At 42.3% G+C, this 23558-nt stretch overlaps 1 protein-coding gene across 1 annotated transcript in view; it reads right to left on the bottom strand.

The window, feature by feature from the left end:
- The window catches only part of plcb3 (phospholipase C, beta 3 (phosphatidylinositol-specific)), a 44663-nt gene that overhangs the window by 6920 nt on the left and 14185 nt on the right, over positions 1 to 23558 (bottom strand). Inside the window, exons 3-25 of the mRNA XM_026352344.1 lie at positions 11247 to 11315; positions 9029 to 9154; positions 8806 to 8885; positions 8661 to 8714; positions 8309 to 8381; positions 7354 to 7454; positions 6997 to 7163; positions 6219 to 6365; positions 5378 to 5535; positions 5172 to 5254; positions 4839 to 4923; positions 3909 to 4050; positions 3632 to 3733; positions 3469 to 3539; positions 3287 to 3383; positions 2978 to 3062; positions 2574 to 2698; positions 2335 to 2489; positions 2063 to 2224; positions 1879 to 1978; positions 1605 to 1709; positions 1088 to 1179; positions 386 to 527 (exon numbers count right to left, since the gene is read on the bottom strand). Of these exons, the coding sequence (XP_026208129.1) occupies positions 386 to 527; positions 1088 to 1179; positions 1605 to 1709; positions 1879 to 1978; positions 2063 to 2224; positions 2335 to 2489; positions 2574 to 2698; positions 2978 to 3062; positions 3287 to 3383; positions 3469 to 3539; positions 3632 to 3733; positions 3909 to 4050; positions 4839 to 4923; positions 5172 to 5254; positions 5378 to 5535; positions 6219 to 6365; positions 6997 to 7163; positions 7354 to 7454; positions 8309 to 8381; positions 8661 to 8714; positions 8806 to 8885; positions 9029 to 9154; positions 11247 to 11315 (2521 nt within the window). The remainder of the gene's footprint in view (positions 1 to 385; positions 528 to 1087; positions 1180 to 1604; positions 1710 to 1878; positions 1979 to 2062; positions 2225 to 2334; positions 2490 to 2573; positions 2699 to 2977; positions 3063 to 3286; positions 3384 to 3468; positions 3540 to 3631; positions 3734 to 3908; positions 4051 to 4838; positions 4924 to 5171; positions 5255 to 5377; positions 5536 to 6218; positions 6366 to 6996; positions 7164 to 7353; positions 7455 to 8308; positions 8382 to 8660; positions 8715 to 8805; positions 8886 to 9028; positions 9155 to 11246; positions 11316 to 23558) is intronic.

Genomic DNA, 23558 nt, shown 5'->3' with positions numbered 1-23558 from the left:
CACACACACACAGGGAAGGAAGCAGACAGACAGTATGTGTCAAACGGATGATGGGTAAAAAACAAGAGCTTGTGCAACAAAACAACTGACACAGATGACGAGAGTGATAACACAAACTAGCTAATGGTTTTCTGTTCTGTCAGGGTACATGGACTGGCAGTGTTACAATGCATTAGTATAGCACTGTAATGCATGTGTCAAATTAGTGTAACATTGCTTCATTGAGAAACAACATGGATACTCTACTGGTGGGGTTCTTTTTTCTGGGAAACGCTCAAAAAGTGGAAAGTAGGTTGAAGGATCGCTGCAGTATAGCTACTAGTAAAGTGTACATGTATTGCACGCGTGTAATGACGTTAGTTAAATTATTTGTGTGTGCCTCTACCAAGCAGAGCTGGTTTGATCATGTCAGGGGCATCATCTGAAGGTTTCGGGGGCGGAGGGTTGCAGGTGGAGGGCAGTTGACCTCCTTGGATGGCTTCAGTCTCTTTCTTGGACTCTTTCTCTTTGGGCGCTGCGGGGACATCCTGGGAAAAAACAATAGATCAGACAGTTAGGACTGATTAAATACAGAGTGTGTGTATGTGTATATACATATGGGGTATCACTGATGATAAGAAAGGTGAGGAATCAGCCCAGAACTACAAGGGAGGAGCTGGTCAATAACATAAAGAGAGCTGGGACGACAGCTTCAAAGGTCACTGTCGGTAGATCACTACGCCATCATGGTTTCAAATCATGTAATCTGTATCAAATATTAACACTGATTTTCTCAGGTGTTGAAATACTTGTGTTCAGCAGTGCAAGACAAATAAATTCTTTAAAAATCACACAATGTGATTTCCTGGAATTTTCTTTTTTTATTCTGTCTCTCAGAGTGGCAATGCACCTACAATGTGAATTTCAAACCCCCCCATTATTTCTAAGTGGGAGAACTTGCAAAATTGCAGGGTGTTCAAATACTTCTGTTCCTCACTGTGTGTATGTTATATATATATATATATATATATATATTATATATATAATCCTTTACACACACACACACACACACACACACACACACTGCAAAGTAACCAAACCTTCTTACCTCACTGTTTTCCATTAAAACAGCCAGCTGAGTCGTTCTTTTGTCCAACATACTGATATGTTTAATGGGGTTGGTCAGAGCTTCTGCGTACTCTGAGGATTCACATTAACACATAGAATGAAAAGACTAAACAAAGAGTAGCCTAACCTAATGACAGGTCCACAAGTTCATTCATTTTGGATTAGTGGCAGAGAGTTGTAATATAAGATCTCAACACTTGACTGAGATTTTTGCAAAGTAAACGCATTTTTAAAAACTGATATTGCTCTGACTAAGATCAGTGTTTATGGTTTCTTGGGTAACTGGATCTAAACTGAATGAATTTGCTTTCAAGCCTTTAGTCTAATCACTAAGGAAGAGTTCAACTTTTAAGGAAACATGCTCATTCACTTCCATGCTCAGAATAAGATGAATGAGAAAACAGCTGAGGTAAGAGTCAGTTCAGCTGAGAAGCTAATCATTTAAACCATTACATTATCAATTTCAGTGCCAATTCCCAAAAAGCTGGGAGAATTACCCTGGTGTTCATTGGGAATGTAGTCCTGAGCCTCAGTGTAAACCAGCAGAGAGGGCAGGAGGAGAGGCTGGTTTAGCTCATTCTTCAGGTTGATGTAGTGGTAGCCTAGCAGGACGGAAGGGAAGAAGGAAGAAAGAAACAAGTAAATACCTGCTGCACCTTGGTGCTGATCAGTAAAAGGAACAGAGGCATGACAGGAAATTAACTTCTGTAAATGCTTGACAATATGATGGTGTGCTCATGGGTATTTGTGTGTGTGCGCGTCTGTACTAACCAGGTCTTATGGCCGACACAGGAAGGATCCGGTGTCCAACAAACTTGCCATTTTCCTCAAACACTGCTATTCTCAAAGAGGCCAGAGTAGGGAGGACAATCTGTAAAGAGACGGGAGTTAGTGCCACAGGAGTTAAAGGACAGAAGATGAAGGGCATGGAAATCCTGGTATAGGCATGAATTACCTTGTTGAAGAGAAACGTGTCATCATTCCACACAGGGTCTAGCGAGTTCCCATTGGATGTTTTGGTCCTGTACTTCCTCTTTGTATCACCCGGAAGTCCAAATAAGTCTACTTCCACATACACACCCACCTTTTTATCTGACAAGAACTGGCCCGAGACCACCTGGTGGATGTTACAGTGCACATATTAATTCTAGAAACGCTTAATGGTTTCGTATTTACTTACAAAGATCACATTAATCACACGATGACACACACTGAACGCCTCCTTACCCTAATTTTCACTGTATTAGCGACAATCCCATCCACTATGTTCTCTGTAAATGGGTCAAAGTGTTTGTCCGTCCGTCTCATGAACTCAGGTTTCAGAATGTAGCCGCTGCGGCCGTTGTACTCAAACACCCCCATGTTTAGCTGCATGGGGAGGTCTGAGATAGCAGACCAGCATGTAAAAATACAGACCAAATGAAGAAATGTTGAAATACATAAATCTGACATAAACAAAGACTCACCAGGAGTCTGAAAGTTAAGAGCCACCATCTGGCAGCCGATGTTCCAGAAGATCTGAGGCATGAAGTTGGAGCTGTCCACCCTCGTGCCTTTAGGGTAGATTCGGCTGAGCTGGTTCTTATTGTACCTGGATTAGTGCTGTTAAGGATTAATGCTGCACACAGATGCAGAGTGGCAAATGTGTGCTCAGGCCAATCTGTAAATTCCTGCAGATAGAGGGCTAACAACGTCTCCAGGTTTAGTTTAGGTTAGAAATCAACAGTACTACTATTTTGTTTTCCTGGAGTCACTAGTCTGCATCCTCATGAAGGCTCTAAACACAAAACAGGCATTTGAAAACATGCCATGAATATTACTCCTCAAAAGAAGATGGTGTTTTAAAGGGACAACAAGGCTGCAAGGATACTCAACAAAGTCGACAGGGTCAGACTTCAGGATGTCCATGCCTTTGGTTTCCACAAATGAAGACATCTCAAAGTACTTCCTCCTCTCTGCGGGACAGAAAATGAGTAAAAACACAGGATGAGGAAAAGGAGAATAAAAGACCAACAAGCAGCTGATTGAGATGGTACACGTGACTGTAAGTTTGTATAGACGTTTACAAGCTTGAGCTTGTCAAGCCTCACACAGCTTGTCTTCTCTCTACACAAAAGAAGACATCGCCCTATCTCCGTCTCTCTCTCTCACATACAGACAGAAACACACAAAGACTTACTGCTTGTCACTTCGAAGCCTTTGAATTTGACAGGTTCAATGTAGTTGACGAGATACGACATCTCCTCTGTGGCTTTCACCTCACTGCCTGCTGTGCCCTGCAGGGGATAGATACCACTGATCCATTAATCAGTTCATCAGCCAGTCAAACAGTCCTGCTGTCCTGCTGCTGATGGTTCTCACCTCGTCAGTGTTTAACTTCTTCAGCTCTACTATATCATCCTCCTCCTCCTCCTCGCTTTCTCCCTCACATCCTGGTAGAATGTAAAATATTTAAATATATGTAAAACATACATCACGCTGGCACCCTTTCTAATCATCCATCCAGTTTTTAAATTCAACCAACCGATGGACTTGCGAGGCTCCAAATCTTTGACCATCCTCTCAGCCAGCTTCTCCTCCCCATTGGACAGGAGCTGGCCTCCCTCGTTGTCCGTCAAAGGACAGTCTACAACAAACACAGCACACTATCAGCTATAATCACACACATCCATGTGCAGTAGTTACTAGAGGCTGGTGTGATATATTACAAACAGAGGAGATGGAACCAGCAACATCAGCTGCTGTATTGTTACATACAATCACAAACAGTCACTTTCATCGCTACAGCTTTGTCTGCATACCCATATTGGGTGACGACTGCTCTCCCATCTCCCTGCGTCGGATGCTGCCACTCAAGGGTCGGTGGCGATGGTTCTTCTTGTTTTTAATGAGGATCTTCCCCTGCAACTCGTGAGGTGAGGGGAGCGGATAACCTGGGGCCAGCTACAGCCGCATACAAACAACAACCAAACAACAAACAAGGGGATGCCATTAGAAAGGGTTTTACCAGTGTTTTTAAGACATTTATTGCTGCAAATGCAAATGTGGTGAGAGAAATATGTAGGGACTAGGATGACAAGAATATTAGAAAGCTTGTAACCCAGCATATGAAGGGTTAAGATAAAAGAAACACACGTCCTATAATTTTCTGAGTGAGATGAGTAACTTGTTCTGGACTAAAAGTCAGGAAGCCCCTGTGAACAAGGTCACAGTAAATGGGTAGAGCAGCAGTCACAACATATTATCCAGATTTAATACAGGGCCAATCACAGTGTTTTCTGTATCAGAAATGTAAATGATGAGAGGATGACTCATGACACTTGGAAACATACGTGCACATTATTACCACGGCATACGAGCAAGTCTTGGGAATGTGAACACAAGAAACAGAATGAAATAAATCAGGGAACACACTGTAAGTGTAAGAGCCATGTTGTGTGTTGTGTAATTTAACGAGGCTGTGTTTCCATACAAAGGGATCAACAATCGGAAGCTGATCTGATCGTTTCACCCTCTGTTTTAATCGTATTTCATGGTTTGCAGTTTTATTAACAACACGGCTGATTGGTAAAAGGATCGTACAACATTTCATATTAAAAACACACGTTAACAACATTAATCAGCATCAATTGGGACCTACGGTATGCTGTATGTGCTAATGAAGACAATCGAATGTTATGTGTAACGCATTAGTGAATTCTTTGGAGGATGTGCCTGGAGATTAGTCTTACCGGATACTTCTCCAGTGGATCAATGAGCAGGGCGTCTCCAAAGATGGTCCTGCAGTACTCTGCCATCTTCGCCTGCTGCTTGACCCTAACACAACAACCACAGACACAGCTTAGAGTCTGGTTTACTTAAACCTTAAATTTAAACTCAACGTGCCTTCAATCATCAGTTTTCATGTAACTGTCTATGTTATAAAGCTTTCAATCAAAGCCTTGGTCTTAACTTCTGGTGTGATTATGAATGCATCAGACTAATTGCTGATCCATAACACAAGATATTGGTCTATTTGAATCCACATGCCGAGATACATTCATACATACATTCATGCTACTTACGAATCTACATGGTTTTCAAAGGACAGGATGACAGGGTACGGAGAGGCCTTGAAAGCACTCTCAGCTATCGCTTCAAGCACTTCCTGCAGGGAGAGGGTCACAAGACTTAAAAGTGGAGTCGTTAAACACAATCTGTCAAAAATGAAAAGGGACCTGAATGAACTGCAAAGTGACACAAGTGACAGGGCAAATGTAGCGACTCCCACCTTGAAGGGGATCTCGGTGGTCATGGTGAAGCCGTGGGTGATGTAGGGCTCCTCATCTGGCAGTCGGCCCTTCCAGCAGTCCAGCTCTACACAGCGACAGCCTGTCAGCAGCACCTGCCTGTACATCTCCACCGACGACAGGCCAGTCAGCTGCCCCACTGAAAACAGACACAGGGAAGGAAGGAAAAGATCCAAAAGATTAACTACAAACTGCTACATATAAATATGAAACATTTACTTATGGGCGTCTATTTGGAGGCGTGGACAGTAAAAGGTTGTAGAGTTTTTCTTTAGTTGTGCATAAACATAATCAGATTTTAATCCTGAACCTAGACAAAGGGAACCCAGTTAGACAAATGGGACAAACTAATTACACATAACTTCTGGTATAATCATTCTTTGGTGCAATGACTCATGTATTTAGGGAACATCTTCCAGTAGCCGTCGGTCACTGAAATTACTGGAACTGCCGGCTTCAACATGGCCTGGAGCAGGCTGCAGACGGGAAGCAGTGTTCTATTTGAACAGTGACGGCTTCCTCCTTGCAACTGTGCCACGCACACACTTCAGTTTAATATTGTCCTGATGCTGGTCATGACTTCCCTATGACTATTACACACTGTAATCTTGGTGTTGATCACTATAGAGGTTCACATCATTTGTCACACACAAATACATAAGTTTAGAATATTTTCCTCACTAAAATTATGATTAAAAATTATTATTTTGTCTTTTTGGGTTTTCTTTATCTACTTTCGGACTTAAAAGTATGAAGCATGGAAATATGAACACATCTCATGAACAATCACACATGTTGAGATCCCACTGTCTGTGTTTTTACCTGTGAGGTATGTGTTGTGTGAAGAGTTGATAAAGTAGTGAGACAGTGGTTGATTCATGTCGTCAATGATATCCAGCCTCTCTGGTGGCACTATAGTGTTCTCCTCTCCTTCCAGATACCGACTGAAACCCTGTAGACTGATCTGGTCTGAGGGGGAGACACAGAGAAAGACAGTAAGATAGCCTTGGTCAGTCCAATATGTTTCATCATAACAGCAAAAGGGTCTTTTAGTACTGGCACCACCACAGAGGGCAACTCTAGTTCAGGACTAAACACTGTGGGCTGGAAATTGGATCGTCTTACAGCAAGTTGTGTACATTTTCTTCACAGAGGACCACAGCAAAACATGTAGACATTTAATGTGATTTGTGACTAATTCCCACATTCTGGTTGTTTGGTAACAAAAGTGAACCGCACAGTAGAAGAACTTGATATGTCCACTGCAAAGGATTTTATATGAGGATAACCTGTATGAACTTTAAAGTCTTATAAAGTCAAGGAAATCCATTATACAGAGAAGCTATAATTAGAATTATCTCAATCTCACTTTAGGACAAACAGATGCAATGTAGAGTGTTATTGGTCTTCAGTCTCTTTTAGTGGTATTAGATTCAGGAATGTAAAAAATAAATCACTGTTTCCTGATGACTTCATTACTGAGAAGTAATAAACACAACATTTATCTTTGCTGCAGCATTATTTCACTGTCAATACAGGACAAACAGACATCTCTAAAGCTCTGAGACTGAAATAGACAGACACGCTTGTGGCTACTAACCTCTCTCTAACTGGCCGGTGTTTTTCTCGTATTTCTCCATGATCTGCCGGACTTGCTCTTTTTTCAGCGGGGGGTACAGCACCTCGTTCAGTCTGGAGTCTCTCTGCCTGCGGTTGATGAAGTCCGTTAACTGGTCCATAGAGATGAACGGCTTCTTCTTAGAGCCACTGGAGCGAGGACAAAAGTGTGTATGTCACGTTGTTATTTACAGTCGCTTGTCATTACTAGGAATCCTAAAAATATATCTAGAGCATCATTACTAAAGGATTTGGGCTTGGGGTTGAAATTTTATTCTGGCCAGAACAAAAGGGAATAAACAGCGCACGCTTGTGAAAGCATAATTTACATGTCACATACCATTCCTCAAAGATGCTTTGTATCTCAGGCCGGAAACAGAGGCTGTCCAGGAACTTCTGGAAGGCCTCCCACGTGAAGTCGTCCTGCTTTATTCCCTCTAACTGCAGAGAGAGAGCGAAGAGGAGTGAGCAGAAAGCTTTTTCGTGGACCCCAAAGTCATTAAACTCCTGTTTAATGATGAACCTTCAGAAAAGCAAAGTGGGACATGAACCTGTGATTTCCTCCCTTCCTATGAGACTGACATAGAACTGAACTAGTAACATTTGCAGATTTAGTTTCTCTGTGGAGGTGTGAAGAGGACGACACAGTCAGACGGCCACTCACTCCTACTTTTACAACAGAACACATACTTATCTAATCTATTAGTATTATACACTCTATATTCCGGGGATTAAACTTGTGTTGAATGGCACCAAATAACATTAATAACTGTGGCTCGGATCTTCAGCTCTTTCCTGCTATGTCTTTTTCTATGTAGCCAGCAGGAGGCGCCATAGTACAGCGGTACATGGAGAAACGCTGACAGTGCAGTGTCCACAATCTGGTCTCTTGTTCTAAAATAAATGTCTTGTGACTCCAAACTGATTTTTGGGAAAGATTGCATTGGCCGATCAAGACACAAGAAACTTTGTTTCACCTACCAAACCACCGGCCTGCCCTACCTTACATTGGTGATACAAGCATGCGCAAGGCTTTGAGTTTAGAGTTCAGGAAATATGAATGAATTAAGTTTTGGTGTTTTAACATTATTTGCTCCTTCTGGGGAGCGACTGTTAATTTCCCACATTCAAACCACTGCAGCTGTAAATTCAGTCAACAACATTCAATGCTATGTAACAAACAAAGGTGATAGACTGAGGTCATTTTCAACTTGTTTTCATGTGTGAACCGTGATGATACACACACACACATATCTTATGCATCTCTGTGGTCGGTGATCGCTTTCAATGCATACCCTGTTAGAGAGAAGTTCACACTGCACCAGCGCCATTTCCACCCGCTTTTTATCTGAAAACATCTTGTGAAAACTGCAAAACAGAGAGTTTGGAGAGAAACAACCACAGTTCAAAAGGATTTTCATCAAAACTGAGCTCAAACTATTCATGGTGCAGTTTATCTGAAGATTTAAAAAGCAAGTCAGAAGAGTCAACAGCGCATGGAGATAAACTACAGGTAAACTGTAGAGACGAGATGAAAGAGAAAGTGGAAGAAAGACAGAAAAGAGGAAAAGAAAGAAGAAGTTGAGGACAGCGCCGTATAACAATCTGGTTAGCGTTTAGACAGTGGTTGATGTGCATGTTTCTCACTTCTTCAATGGAATCTTCCCATCCTGAGTCATCTGCAACTTTAACTTGGTGTACCTGAAGCAGACAAGTAGAAGGAGAGACGAGTGTTGATGGTCTATAATCTACAGCAGTCGAACGTCAAGAGAAGACACGTGCAACGTCTTACACTTTGCGGAGGAAGGTGTGCCGCGATGCATTCTGGGACAGTATGTTTGTGGCCAACGTGAAGAGCTCCTCTGTCCAAATCTGGAAACACACACATACACACACGCAGACGAGAATGAGAGAATCTGTTTGAGGTCAAAACGAAGTATAAAACATGTTATGAAGGAAGAAATGTTGTGAATATTTTTAATCCTCATTTTCAGGATGATCGTGTCCATGGTTACCTTCGCTTCATCTTCGGTCATGGCCACTACGTTGAGGAAGGAGATGTTGACCAGGTCACTGCCATGGACGATCGATACCATTTTCCCTTCGCTGTTTTCACCCATCAGTTCGAGCAATCGCATGTCCTAACAAACACAAACACTTTCATACTCCCTGCACTGAAAGGATAGTAACATGGCACATATTGAAATCAACATTGGCGCGAGTTTCCAATTCTACATCCTTCTTAGACTTTGTCCATATCTCCTGTCTCTTGGGAATCATAAATATGATGCAGCGCTCTGATCTAATTAACCAAATGACTCTTTCTTCCTTTTTAGACTGCTCTCTCTCCACCACCAGCTCTCTCTCTACCACTCAGTGTCTCTCTATCAATTATGAATTCTCTCCATCTCTCTCTCTGCGACTCGCATTTCAGTTTAATAACAGTGCACAAAACGTACAGTACAAACAACAGTTTAAAGGATCGGCTTGCCCATATTACAAAATACGGCATTGTGGGTGTAGGCCTCTGCTAAAAAGCAGCGTTGTAGTTTACATGTACAGTATGTCTGTCCAGGCCGAGCAGACGCGAAGGCCTAAAAACACCAACTTAAATGCATCAACAGCAACCTGGCTTTCCAAAAACAGTGTCTGCTTTAACAATATTCTTTGGAAATGCTTTCTACCAAAGAAATAAACCTTGTAAAACTGTCCTGTGCTCTGTGGCTTTTACAGAGTGTTGGGGACTTTGCTTCTGAATGTTTTTCTGCCCATCTGAGTAATTCAAGTCCGACGGCTGCTCTTGTTTTAGCTCTGCTCTTTAGCAGCTCCTCAGGGAAATATTTCACTCTTTAGTTGCTAAATGATCCACTATGCTCACCAGTTAGTTTCTGATCTGTCTGTCAGCTCATTTTAGCAGTTTATTGTTTTGTTTTTGCTAAAAACAGCTGCCCCCTAAAACTGTCAATAATGCCAAAGAGAGAAAGAGCAAGACTGCAGGATACACAATGTGTCTAAAGATGCTAAATGCTGGAGACCTGCAGCGTTGACTGACAATTATCTTAACACCTTTCAGATTACAGTTTTAAATGCACATTCAATTCCCGTCCAGAGTTGCATTAATTTTTTGCCAAGATCTTATTAATGAGGGGAGAGTCGGACTGCTGCACAAAGTCCTCTCCAGCACATCCCAAAGATTCTCAATGGGGTTAAGGTCTGGACTCTGTGGTGGTAAATCCATGTGTGAAAATGATGTGTCATGATCCCTGAACCACTCTTTTACAATTTGAACCTGATGAATCCGGACATTGTTATCTTGAAATATGCCCGTGACATCAGGGAATAAAAAATGATGGCATAACCTGGTCATACAGTATATTCAGGTAGTCAGCTGACCTCATTCAACCCCAGATCATAGCACTGCCCCCACAGGCTTGTACAGTAGGTACTAGGCATCACTTCACCTGCCTCTCTTCTAACCCGATGCTCCCGTCACTCTGGAACAGGGTAAATCTGGACTCATCAGACCACATGACCTTCTTCCATCGATCCAGAGTCCAATCTTTATGCTTCCTAGTAAACTGAATTCTTTACTTGATGCATGCCAATAGTTTGAACCTTCTGAAACTAATTAATATCTTTTCTACAACTGCAGGATGTGCAGGATACCCACGGCATCAGTTAGGGTTAAATAACTTATTGGCAGCTGGAAAATAATCATCCATGCAGTAATTATCCAATGGGAGGCTCTTACACATTTGCTTAGTTAAATCCAGGTGACTTTTTTTGGACAGGCAGTGTATTAACTGCAGCAGCATTAGACTCATTTTGAACGCCCCAACTACAGAAAACACTGTACAGGAAGAACCTGGTCAAACCCAACCAAAGTTACACTGTAGGTAGACACCACTAGTGAGAACTCTGAGCCCTCTTACACAATGACTTCCTTGCCAACAGTCACTTATATCACTTCCTGTCTGACAGTCCATCTGTCAGCAGCCTCATTAGCGCTCTGTCACCTTTACACCATCAGCTGAGAGAGGAAGCACACACATACAGTAGACACATGCACATCTTTGGGTGACATTTACACTTGAGCATCACACGGCTGGTCGGAGTCGCCAGCAGCAGGAGATGATAGCTTCTCTCTCTCTCTCTCTCTCTCTCTCTCTCTAATGCGTGTGCATGCACACACACACACACACACACACACACACACACACACACATTACCAACCCTTGGTGATCGGGCGTACTTTCCTCTTCTCGTGTCCCTGATTGTGCTGATATCCAGAATATCCGCCTCCTAAAAGACAAAATATCAGAAGACCAGCTAAGATCGCTTGTTAAATGGAGGAGTGTGTGACAGAATTTCAACATTAGCATATATGAATATATTATTTTGGTATATTTTTCACTGTCCTTGTTGAAATGCAGGAGAAGAGGAAACTGTGTGATTAGGTAATGCTATGGTGAAAAGTGACTGATCTGCTTGAAGAAGATTACTACTATTAAACACTATATTATTAGATATTACATGTTAAATATTTGGTAATGTATAGTCACTGATGTCAGTGACAAGCATGTTTTACATTACTTTAGCATGAAACTCCACTCTTCTAGGCTTTATTACTTTATTTTATGTAGACGGAACAGAAGTCTGATTGTAGAGCGTTGAAAACCTTGAACAAAGGTCTGTGGAGAAATTAATTCCTCAGGCCAAAAGCGTATGCTCTTTCTAGCCTCTCTCTCCTCCTTCCATTAAATCCTCTTTTATCTTTCTAACAGACTCCCTTGGTTTTCTAGACATAGAACACAAGCACTGACATTAACTGTGTGTGTGTGAGACAGTGGAAAAGAGAGAGACCGAGGGAATCGTTGATATGTAGAGAAAACTTTGAGAAGATTGCGCACGCGCACACACATACACTGGATAGCAAAAGAACTGTTGTGCATAATAGAAAGTCAGGACAAACAGCACTCTGAACCTGGAGGACAGTGTTGTCTGTTAGTAGAGATCAAAGAAATGAAAAAGTCTGGGATGGAGGGGGGGGGGGGGCGAGAGTGTGGTCATAAACCCAGCCATAAACACAGAGGAGGATGCACTGTAAATATTTGTTTAGCCCCGGACGCATTCTCTAAGCTATCTGACTCCATGTCATTCATCTCCCATCGTCTTTTTCTCCTCGTCTTTCTCCCCATCACTGAGCAGCTTTGATGTTGCATTTTGTGCATTTTTAGGACACAGATTAAAATTTTCCCTCAGTGTTATGTTTCATTAATTATAAAAATAAAATAAAAAAATCTCTTGTTTATGTCTCTCATCCTGTTTTTCTTTGTCTGAGCCAGCTGTTTCTCCTCGTTTTCCTCATGTTCTACCGACGTTTTCTTTCCAAAAACAACAACAAGACGAACCAGTAAAGTCACTACTTTTGGCTTTAGGATTGAAACTCATTTGTTCCTCATTCCTTCTGTTGTTATTTCACTCTGGTTGTGATGTCATCGCCCTGCAGGCTGTCTGTTCCCCTAGGATTGGAGGCAAATAATAAAAGGTTAAAGTGTTGGACCAATTGGATTAAACTCTGTCCCAAACTTTGTCCTCTGATTGGACTGTGGAGAATAACTAACTTCCTGGGGGAATGAGGTACTTCTGGGTCTGTAGGACACACACACACACATTCATGAACACACACAACCACTCCCACAGGCCGTGGTTTCATTCTGCCATTGCTATGGTGACTCCTTGGAGACCACAGTAATGAGACTACAACTTTGTCTGCTACGCTGTGTGTGTGTGTGTGTGTGTGTGTGTGTGTGTGTGTGTGTGTGTGTGTGTGTGTGTGTGTGTGTGTCTTTGGCATTCACACACTAGTAAAACACATAGACACAAACGCAGCAACATGCAGGTCCTGACTTGTGAAACATCCTGACCTGTTGAGCAAGACAGGGTGTGTGTGTGTGTGTGTGCGCATATATAAGGCCTAGAAGTCAGTGCACATTGAATGCATGTGACACAAAACTGAAAGAAACTCTTCACAACAAAGTCTGTCCTTACAACGAGTACAAATGTGTCAGCATGTGATCAGAAAAAATGTGAAGTAAAATGTGTGTGTTTTGGCACATGGTTGTGAAAGTGAGTGCGCAACGCGATGCGTGTGTCCGTGTGAAGGTCAGTCATCTCCGCGAGCACATTCCTAACATATTCCGTCCTTCTGCTCAGTTAGCATGTGTGTATCTGTGTGTTTCCGTGTGTAATGTTTAGCTAGCCATGGCAGCTGTAGCGCTCCATTCATCTCTTTGTGCCCAAACACAGCTCACTCCATTTATCACTGCAGACTCAGCAGCAGGATCCTTATTGCTCCAAATGAGCCAGAGAGAGAGTTGTCCAAGAGTCGTGTTGTGATAAAACGCTATAATTTACTGTAATTTACTGTTCTGGTGGACTCACCGCCTGCCTTCTGCCTCAGTTAGCAACTTCCTACATTTCCCAGAATGCACTCCTATACTCCTTTCTAGACACTAAAGGGGAACTTGTTGCGTTCAGCTGCGGTTTACATGGGCAGGTAGAGATAACAGTGGAGTCTGGTCTACTGGGCTTCTTTGAGATTAAGGATGTGGTACCAAACACATTACTGATGTTCTTAGATTATTCAGTTCTACAGCAACCACGGCGCAGCAAGCAACCTATCGCACAGGCCACACACGGAGACGCACAGCCATTCAGGTTCACATTCAAACAATTAGCTGACTAACTAATCGAAAGCCGTCAAGCTGTTTGAGTACAAACCAGACAAACCAGCACTTTTACATAGGAATTAAATACAAAAATACCAGTGTAAACAATTGAAATGGATGCCATGTTTGAAACAGTGCCAGCTAGGAGTGGGCTAAAAATTTACAAGGAAAGCAAACAGCACAGGTAGATTTATATTTTGATAGAGTTGAGTAAACCAGAACTGTAAATGGAGATGTTTGCTTATGGTTAGTCCACTTAATCAAATCACCAGCAAATCACGGTATGTTTACTGCACACGTACACTAGCGTACCAGTAAACATACCCAGTTTTAAACCCAGTTGTGATCATACTCCGGATGTTTACATGGAACAGAGGAACCTGGTTCTTATACTTCCTGCTGATGTGATTGAAGCACCTTGATCTGCGATCATCAGCACTAGTGCCGGTTTGCCTTCGACTTCATGACATCACTCAAATCTGTCATTTCTGTGCCAGCAGTGTCTCCTCAACAGTAGCCAGTTATCCCAGTTTGTTGTCTGGCTGTCTGACCACAGTCGACACTGCACTTTAGCTTCCCAATCGTATCATCAGTAATGGCAGATCAGAGCAAGACAACATCACTAGTACTAGTCTGTGTAGTACATTAGGCAGGCTATTCTAAGCTAACCAGCTGCTGGTTGTACACCTTTGTTGGACAGATGTGAAAGTGCCAACAATCATCTCATCTAACTCTCATCAAGAAGGTGAAAAGGCATATTTAATATATATATATTTAAATACATTTCTTACACACTTACACTTTTCTAGAGTTTAAATTATAGATACTTTAGAAGCACGTTTGTTCTGCAGTTGTGTGGTTTAGATACAACAGTGGTTATTAGATTAGGTTATATTTAGGCACTGAACACCAGCACAGTGAATGTTATTTATTGCACCTATGCTTTGATTAGGCTCTCCTTCACTTCCTCCTTTCCTTCCTTCACTTCTTTGATGGCTTTTTGACTTCCCTTCCTCCCTCCTAACCTGCCACTTTTTTCAATTCATTTTCTTGACATTAGAAAAATATGAAAGGGCAACTGAACAATCCAGACAGCACCACTCCTTTCCTGTGACGCGCCTGTGTGTTTGATAGATCACAACAGCTAAATATGTCTCAAATGTCCAATCGTGGCTCCAATGGCTCATGATGACGGAATATAGGAAACCGATCTCCGAGAACACATTCATACACACTAAAAGACGCGGGGCCAGGACAGCATGTGTCTCCACCCTGTGCGACTTTACACAGATATGTCACAGAACTAAGAGAGCCTCAAACTGTTTTATGACTACAATAGGAGAGTTGGCAAGGTGTTTAGAGAAAGCACTTAATACCCCTGTGAAGCAGGAGGCAGCGCCATAACTCGTCACCTTGTAATCATTTCTCTGTATATACAATATCAGCTGGACCCCGCGCTGCCTTTCTCTCCCATCTCCTTCATTGCTTTTGCTTTTTGTCTTTTTCCTCCTCCCCCGGTTGTTTCATATTTCTGAGATCTGGGGAGGGTGAAAATCAACAACACATTCATTCTCATTTTAGCCACTTAGCCGACAAAGTGATGTGGAGTGATTTGCAATCATTAAGCTATTAAAATCTACACAGAGAAAAAAATGATGGAACAATTTAGAGGGAGAAACAACGAAACATGAAAGAGAAGTTAGGTCCCTCCACATGTATGAGATGTGAAGAAAAGCAAAAACATCAATAAAACGAGCACACGCATAAACAGAACAGTCAGACCACATGTCTCGGAGTGCAAATAGATACCGGCTGAACTGGCCAAACACACATTCTCAGACCAGCAAACAGACATAGATCAGTGGGGGTGAGGTTGCAACACATATCTGTATGTGCAGCTGCAAACACACACACACATACATACCTACATACGGTACAAACCTGCAGAAAGGCAAGAAAGGCAGGAAGAAAGTAGAGTGGTGTGTAAGTGCAACCTCACAGTGATAACAAAAGCAACAAACACGAAACAAAAGGTCTTAATTAGTGACTCTGGTGAATCCTGACAGAGTTTGAGTGAATTTTAGGCATGGTTCAACAGCAGACATAGTTGACGGACAAACACATTTAGGCACAAATAGACACCAGGTTGCCTGGTTCATTGTGTAACCGAGGCAAACACGCATGCAATTTGAGCTTATGCTGAGGATTTATGACTCTAGTGTTACTTCATAAACATGTGGAGACGAGAGGAAAACGGAGGACACTGGAGGAAAAGGCAAGAAGAGGTAGCTGTTGTGACACATTAAAAAATTGTCTGTCACATAAAAAATGTAGTTTTGCTGTCTGTCTACAGCATATGTGTCAACCTCAAGGCCTGCAGATAACATCCGGCCCTGAAAACGATTATATCCAGCCTACAAGATCATTTTATATATCTTTTTTTTTTTTTTTTAATGGCCCAGCGATTTGAAGGGCCGATAACACACAAACTACAACTCCCATAATGCAGCGCAACAGTTTCCTTACCACACAACAGACTACATGCGATCATTCCCACGCCAATTAAGTCTGAAAAATCAAGCAACTGTTGATGTAAACAACCCTAATTTCCTCGAAAAAGCTAATTGGAGTCAAGTGTTAGAGTAAGTTAAGAAAATTAGTTTGGAGGTTGTGGACAAGAGCTACTTCGACTGACAAATCACAATAACTTTTGGAGTTTCGCCTGAAGTTTGCCAAAGAGCACATTGACACTGCACAGCAATATTGGCAAAATGTTTTGTGAACTGATGAAACTATATTGAACTATTTGGAAAGAATACACAGTAAAAAGGTCACTGCATAATTTATCATGAGAACATTATCCCAATTGTAAAGTATGTAGGAGAAAACATAATTTGGTCCCGCTTTGCTGCCGTTAGTCTCTCCAGAAGTGGTAGACAAACAAAGATCCTAAAAAGAGGAAGGCATGTAATACTCTGGGAGATCACAAAGAACATCAGTGTAAAGTCCAGGGAACTAAAGGCCTCTTTTGGAGTGGTTCATCCCAAGGTCCATCATCAGGAGGATCAATGGTGTGCATGTCCAAGTTGCACAGAACTCACTCACACACAGAAGTCACTCCCCACTAAAAACACACTTCTGCCCATCTACAGAATAAGCCAGAAGGTTACTGCAAGGCTGTCTTATGGACAGATGAGTTGAAACTAGAACATTTTGACTTGAATGACCAGTGTTAGGTTTGGCAACGACCAAACAAGCAGTTTATGCGGTTATAGAAATGCTATGGATGGATCTGAAGCAGGCAGTTTGTGCAAGGACCATCCGATATCCCTGAATTGAAGCTGCTCTGTAGAGAGTAATGGGATAAAATCCCTCCAAGCAGATGTGCAGGGTTGATAAACAGTTATTGCTAGAACAGGGATTCACACCAGTTATTTGACGTTTAAAAAGTGAGAGTCAGACAATGAGGTTGCAAACGTGTCAACAGCTTAGAACAAATATCAAAACTATACTGTGCTTTGTATTTACAAAATATAAGAGTAAGACATCCCTGCAAATTACAAATGTGGGACTCTCGACTGTATTTAACCTGAGGTTTTGTGTCCAGCTCGTACTCTGTGATTGTACCTGCTGTCGATTACCCCTATGTGTTCCTGAGAAATGTTTCTTTTTTGATAGAAATATTCCCAGCATGATCCAAGGAAAGGAATTGTGCTTTGTCATCATGTTACGCATGTCATGTATGTTGCGTTGATTTTCAACACTGCCAGAGCTTCGTTAACTACGCAGACAGAAAAACAGGACGCTGTAACGGACACACACCCATAGACTAAAGACGTTTTGGAGGAAGCATCTGCTCAGACAATGGATTCGATACTATGCAGCGTCTCAGTTCGTCATACAGAGAAGAAGTGAATTTCTGTGCGGTGTGAACATGAAGGCTGCTCTGCTGCTAACAGATAATGTCAACAGCCAGGCAACATAAAGAAACCAAAAGAGAGGAGAAAGAGAGAGGAAGCCGTCACATTATCATCTGACAGACTCAACTTCCCCTGCGAGCCGCTCACTGGGTGTACGTGCGCAAGAATGGCGCATGTGTGTGCTTTTTGTGTTTGTGTGTGCAAATGCATGTAAACTCCTTGTTCCAAGCTAATTCCATGTGGATGTTTGACTTGAGCCAGGGAGATCATCTTAATTAGAGCTCTACTTCACCTGCCATCATTCATGCACAGTGAGGACACTCACTGATCAATTTATTTTTTTAGTACTTCATATGAATATATTATAATCTAATATATTGTTTCCCCCTGCTTCAAGTTCCTAAGCCACATCAACTGTCTCCTGGCTGTAGCTTTGTGCTCAGCAGACAGATGTGGAAGTTGTATCTGACCTTTTAACTGTCATTTAGAGAGCAAGTGCATTTCTGAAAACGCATAATAATAAATTGCACATCAATCATTACTCAACATTAATTAGTAACTTTCATTTAAGCCTGCTTCTCATGTTGAACTCCAAAAACTAGAACTCCGTTTATGTGGTATGCGGTGACACTGGAGCACCCTGGGGTGTTAAGATCCCATCACAGGAAAGACCTGACAGGTTGGAATAAATACGAGTTTGTGTGGTTTGTGCGTGCCCGCCCCCACATCAGTGTGGTCAAAAATAGGTCCAATCAATTCAACACAATTAGAGGCTCGATTCTGTTACAACTCAGTTACACCCCTGGGGGCAAATGTCTAAAAATTTAAGTGCTATCGACATGAGCTGCCCACCTTTAGGCGAAGATAGAGATGGAGGAGGGAGGACAGCAAGAGGGAGCAGAATTCATAGAAAAGGGGAAATGTGGAGGAGGAGTGGGAGGAGGTAAGAGGGGGCAACGAAATTCCCCAGAACCCCCATCTCCCCAGTCTGAGCAACTTCCTGCCCACTTTCCCACGCCAAGAGAGAGAATGAGAGAGATTAGAAGTGTTGTTGCAAGAAATTAGGGAGCAATAAGAGACCGGACCACGTGGGAAGAAGCATCGACCAGATGAAGAAGAAGAAGAAGAAGAAGAAGAAGAAGAAGACGGGAGGTGGAGAACAGATAGAAATAAGTACAATTGAGAAAGAGAATAAGAAAACGTGGATGTAGCGACGTGGACGAGCGAGGAAAGATGGAGAGCAGAGGGGGAGGAAATGTCATCCTTCAGTTTATATTAGAAGAACAACTTTTGCCTCATCTGTCTGACGGCTACCAGCTGCCCCGAGACACAGAGACACACGGGAAAGGAAAACGAGGGAGAGAAAGACAAATTGAAGGTGGATTAGCAACGTAGAAACAGGGCAACAGCAAAAGTGTGAAATGAAGAATAGTCAAAGTAAAACAGAGTGGCGGGGAGGATTAGCTGCAGTGCCAGGTGCATTTCAACTCATCGTGCTGTGGCAGGTGTGGATGTGCTCTGCCAGGATCAGCTCAGCAGCACTTAATCAAACGCTCCCGTTCGTTTACAAGAAACTACATTTTAGCTGTCAAATCATCTGAGCTGGCAAAGAGAGTGTGGAGAATTATTACAGAAATGTTCAACAGAGAAACAAGGCGCAGTGAATAATAGCTGGCCTGGCGAGCACAGTTTGACTGGGCGGTGGAAACCAGGCTTTACATGGTGTTGTTCTTTAAAAACCACACGAATCATCAAATCCCACCACATACTCAGATCCCGCGTCTGTTCTCTGTAACCCAGATATCCGCTTTCCAACGAAGGAAGTTACGATGGAGATGTGATCGACAGCAATAAAAAGGAAACCCACATGCGCAAACCTGCTGAGTGAGAGTTGCTAGAAAATGAACAAAATTAAATTTGTAAAAATCATTTTGATTCGACATTTAGCTCCTAAAAAAAAAAAAAAAGTCTGATGTGTAGAGATGTTGAGCAGACTCAGTTTACATCAATTCTGGATTAAGATAACAAGGGGCAAAGGAAAAAACTGTCCTTGTGCACACCTAAAGGAAACGATAACCAAGAGTACTGGACTTCATTTTAGTAATGTGTCACTCATCTGTATCTTTTGAGAATCAAATAATGAAATGTGGTGGCATAAAAAAAAAAAAAAAACAAGAACAAATGCACAGACACTTCCCACAAGCAGGGCAATCAGTAGGAGAGCGGTGGACTGCGCTGCAGGCGCGGTTTAACAACTTTCTGGAGATATTTTGAGGACAGAACTGGCTGTCAGCCAAGAAAACTGGTTCCAGAGCTGCTGGTCTAGAACCAAGATCTGCTTGCATCAGAAGCTGGGTCTGGTTTATCATGAGCACTATAAACTAAACGCTGCTGTAAAGATTTAGATCAGTGCATCATTTATTAAATGCGATGACCAGCAGCGTAGTCAATGCTAGGTAGATAGTTAAAGGCTAAGGCTAACAAACAGCAATTACTATGGACCAGTCATGTTGGGATGCCTGTGTAGGCTCCACTTTGGAGCAACACTTAAAGAGACACTGTCAGCTGCTGTTGTTGTGAAAAAGGAGATGTACACCATGACGTATTGATGTGGCAATACGTCACACGTGTGGAAACTGGTGCTTAGACGGTTCACAAAAGGTGAAGCAGCTCTGTTCATGTTGAAAAGTGGCATTAGTGGAATTCACTTTTGCCGTTGTGGGTCGACTACAGCTACTGTACTGCCTCCTTGTCTCGGGCAGGTCCCCCTCAGTGTCTGATCTCACCCGCTACAAACCTAAAGCATCTCACTGTGTAGGCTGTAGATGTAAAGAGGAGGTGGTGAGTTTGCAGCTGCATTAGCAGGAGGTTGTGAACATATGTTCTAGCAGATGTGTGGATCTGTGATGTGCATGTGTAACCCGCAGTCACTGGAATGCACTTTGCTTCCTAGCACCAAAATGGATGCTTTACTGTTTACCACTGGCTCTTAGAGATGGCAGGGGTCAATCCAAGGGGTCACAGCAGAGCCAAATAAATAGAGCGATACACAAACACAACAATGATGTCTAAAGCATGTCAATATTTGGTGCCATAATGGCACGAACTGTTTCAAAGTTTGGGATAATTTTGCACTCAATCTGCTTTCATTATCTTTAAATGGTTTCACAAAATGTAACCCCTGTGTACTACTTGATTTACAGAAAACCCATAATAACAGTACAGTGTAAACTTCAGTTCAAGAGTTTTACCTTTAAAACCTTTTATTATTTTTTCATTTCAGACGAGACTTAAAGAGTTAAGGCTGGAAACTCTGAAGGACAGCGAGTGAGAGCGAAGGGAAGAGAAAGAAAAACTGTGCAGACTGGGGCATGGTGGGGTGTGTCTCACTAGTTTCACTGCCAAGCCACTGTGTGTGTGTGTGTGTGTGTGTGAGTGTGTCTGTCAGCGACAGTTGGTCGTTATCGCCACTGACTCAAGCATTATGGGAAATTCTGGGCTCTGAGTACACTCGCACACACACAAAAACACACACACACACACACACACGTCAGAGGTCGTGTAAGCCAAACCTCTGAACATTACACAAAGATGGAGAGAAAAAGATAACTGAGAGAAAAAAGGGGGAGGAAAGGATGGAGGAAAAGGGGGGAGAGAAGAGAGGGAGATGTAGGAGATTATTATTAAAGGATGAATAGATTTGTTCTGGAAAAGGTGTCAGAAAAGAGACAAAGACAAATGAATCACAGGTTAAAAGGAGAGATATTTGAAAGGAGAATGTTAAACAAAGTGGCCTGTAGAAGAAAGTAACACAAAACAGAAGGCGATAAGTGAACAGAAGAAAAATAGACGGAGGTCGGGTCGAGGAAGGCCAACAGAAGAAAAGGTCAAAGGACATGTATTCGGATGGATACACCAAAGAGGGAATGAGATAAACCAGATAAAGAAAAAGAGGAAGCGTGACGAGAAAAAGGTGAGAAAGAGGAGACATGTGATCCAAATAAAGTCAGAGAGGAATTAAATGAGGCTACGAGAAGGATGATGGATGTAGCCTGGAAAAAGGCTGGAAACATACTGTTTCAAGGTCTATGCACAGGATGTTAAGAGATGTTCACTTGGCTTCTCTTAGTTTCTTTTGTGCCGTATAGATTCGTGAATATAACCCAATGTAACACAACCCGCCTTTCAACAAAAGATGAATCAATCAGCTTGATGCTAAGATTTCAATGTGTGGGTTGGACCCTTCAGAATACTGAATAAGCTGTAACTGCAGACTTTCATTAACAATATATAAGGTGATCTGGTAGGAAATGCACAACACACAGAGGACGACTACTAATAATTCACAGTGATTTCTTCAACTGTAGTTTGGATATTGGGTCAAAAGAGCGAGTGTGTGTTTTAAGAGTCTTTCATGTGGCGAATCCTTCTAAAGTCAAACCCACAGGGGCTGAACTTTGTGAAACTCACTTTCTCTGCTCTTTTCTTAAGTTGAACGTTTCTACAAAAGGTGCTTTTGACACTTCTGGGTTACAGCCTTTTGGGCGTCCTTGCATGTCTTTGCTGAGATTCTAAAAATGACTTTACTGATCGTGATCCAGTTCCACTCTGACCATGGGCACCCTGAGCATTACACAGCATATATGGTAAATCTTGGTTATGTCTATATAGAAGAAATATAGCTGAAAACTCATCAGCATGTATAAGTAAGAAGAGCAGAGCAGCAAAAATAAAAACTGCACTGGAGATCAAATATTTTGGGTACCTCTATTCAGAGAAATGGGTTCCATCCAGAATACCCTTGTCGTCTGTGTAAAGGCGTATTAACTGTTCCCATTAATAATAACTGGAGATCTGTGTTGCAGTGTCCTCTTTCTTTTCATCTCTGGTATGAAATCTCCTGGGGAGCCACAACGCTGAATTAAAGCTCTGGGATCGCTGGAATCACTACACAGACACTTTGAAATAGGACTTCTGCAAAGCCAGTTCTGTGAGTGCACTTATTTTCACCTTGGATCGGTGCAGAGGTACCTCTAACGGACCAAAACGAGGTGTGAGGTCGAGCAGGGGACACTTCCTGATTTCAGCCTGTGTCGCTGTAGAAACTTTATATTCAGATATTGTACAGAAACACATCCCAAACACTCATCAGGGCTTTACAGGTATTGTATGCTAGCTACAGTGAACAACGCATAGGTCAAAATACTAATTAACAATTAAGCAACTAATGATTGCAAACGTTGAAATTGCTTAAAATGTACTTTTCTAGTCCAAAGCTAAAGGACAGAACATTGTTAATTTTACAATGGAGTTCAAGATGGACCAACAGGTATTGTTTAAAGGGAACTTGTAGGCTATGTGAAATTAGGGCTTTCGAAAACCTCCAGCCACATTAAGGGCTTCATCATAACAGCAGTGACTTGGACTAACCTGCTTAAGCAGAAGGTAGGGTTTGAGTACACTTAGCCTATAAATCATGACGTGAAGGGGATCTCCAATATTTTCACACATCAAAGACTGTTTAGAGGTAGAGGTAAAGTACTACTGCATCTGAAAAAGAAAATAGAAAAAGCCAACGACTCAAGTCTGTGTCAGCTGCTTCACTGAGAGGATGTTCTGTCAGTCTTAAGATGCGAGACTTCAGAAAAGTGTTTAAAGATTGTTGAGCGGCTGCACCACGATGCCGAAAAGAGTTAAAGGCTGACGAGCCGACTCTTTGCTAAACAGTGTCACAGCTGCACCTCGGGCGACAAATGGCCTATTATCTCAGCACCGCACACGAACACTTGTGCATATGTGCCTGCGCATGCAGCACTTAAAGCCTCTGTCTGTTACGTGAATGTGTGCGCACATGCTGTCACATGTGCAGACAGACAAGATGACGTGTGCTCTGG

Source organism: Anabas testudineus, chromosome 18 (genome assembly GCF_900324465.2).
Source record: "Anabas testudineus chromosome 18, fAnaTes1.2, whole genome shotgun sequence".
Classification (NCBI taxonomy): Eukaryota; Metazoa; Chordata; class Actinopteri; order Anabantiformes; family Anabantidae; genus Anabas; species Anabas testudineus.
The sequence above is the reverse complement of the archived record's forward strand: the minus strand, read 5'-3'. Positions and strand labels throughout refer to the sequence as shown.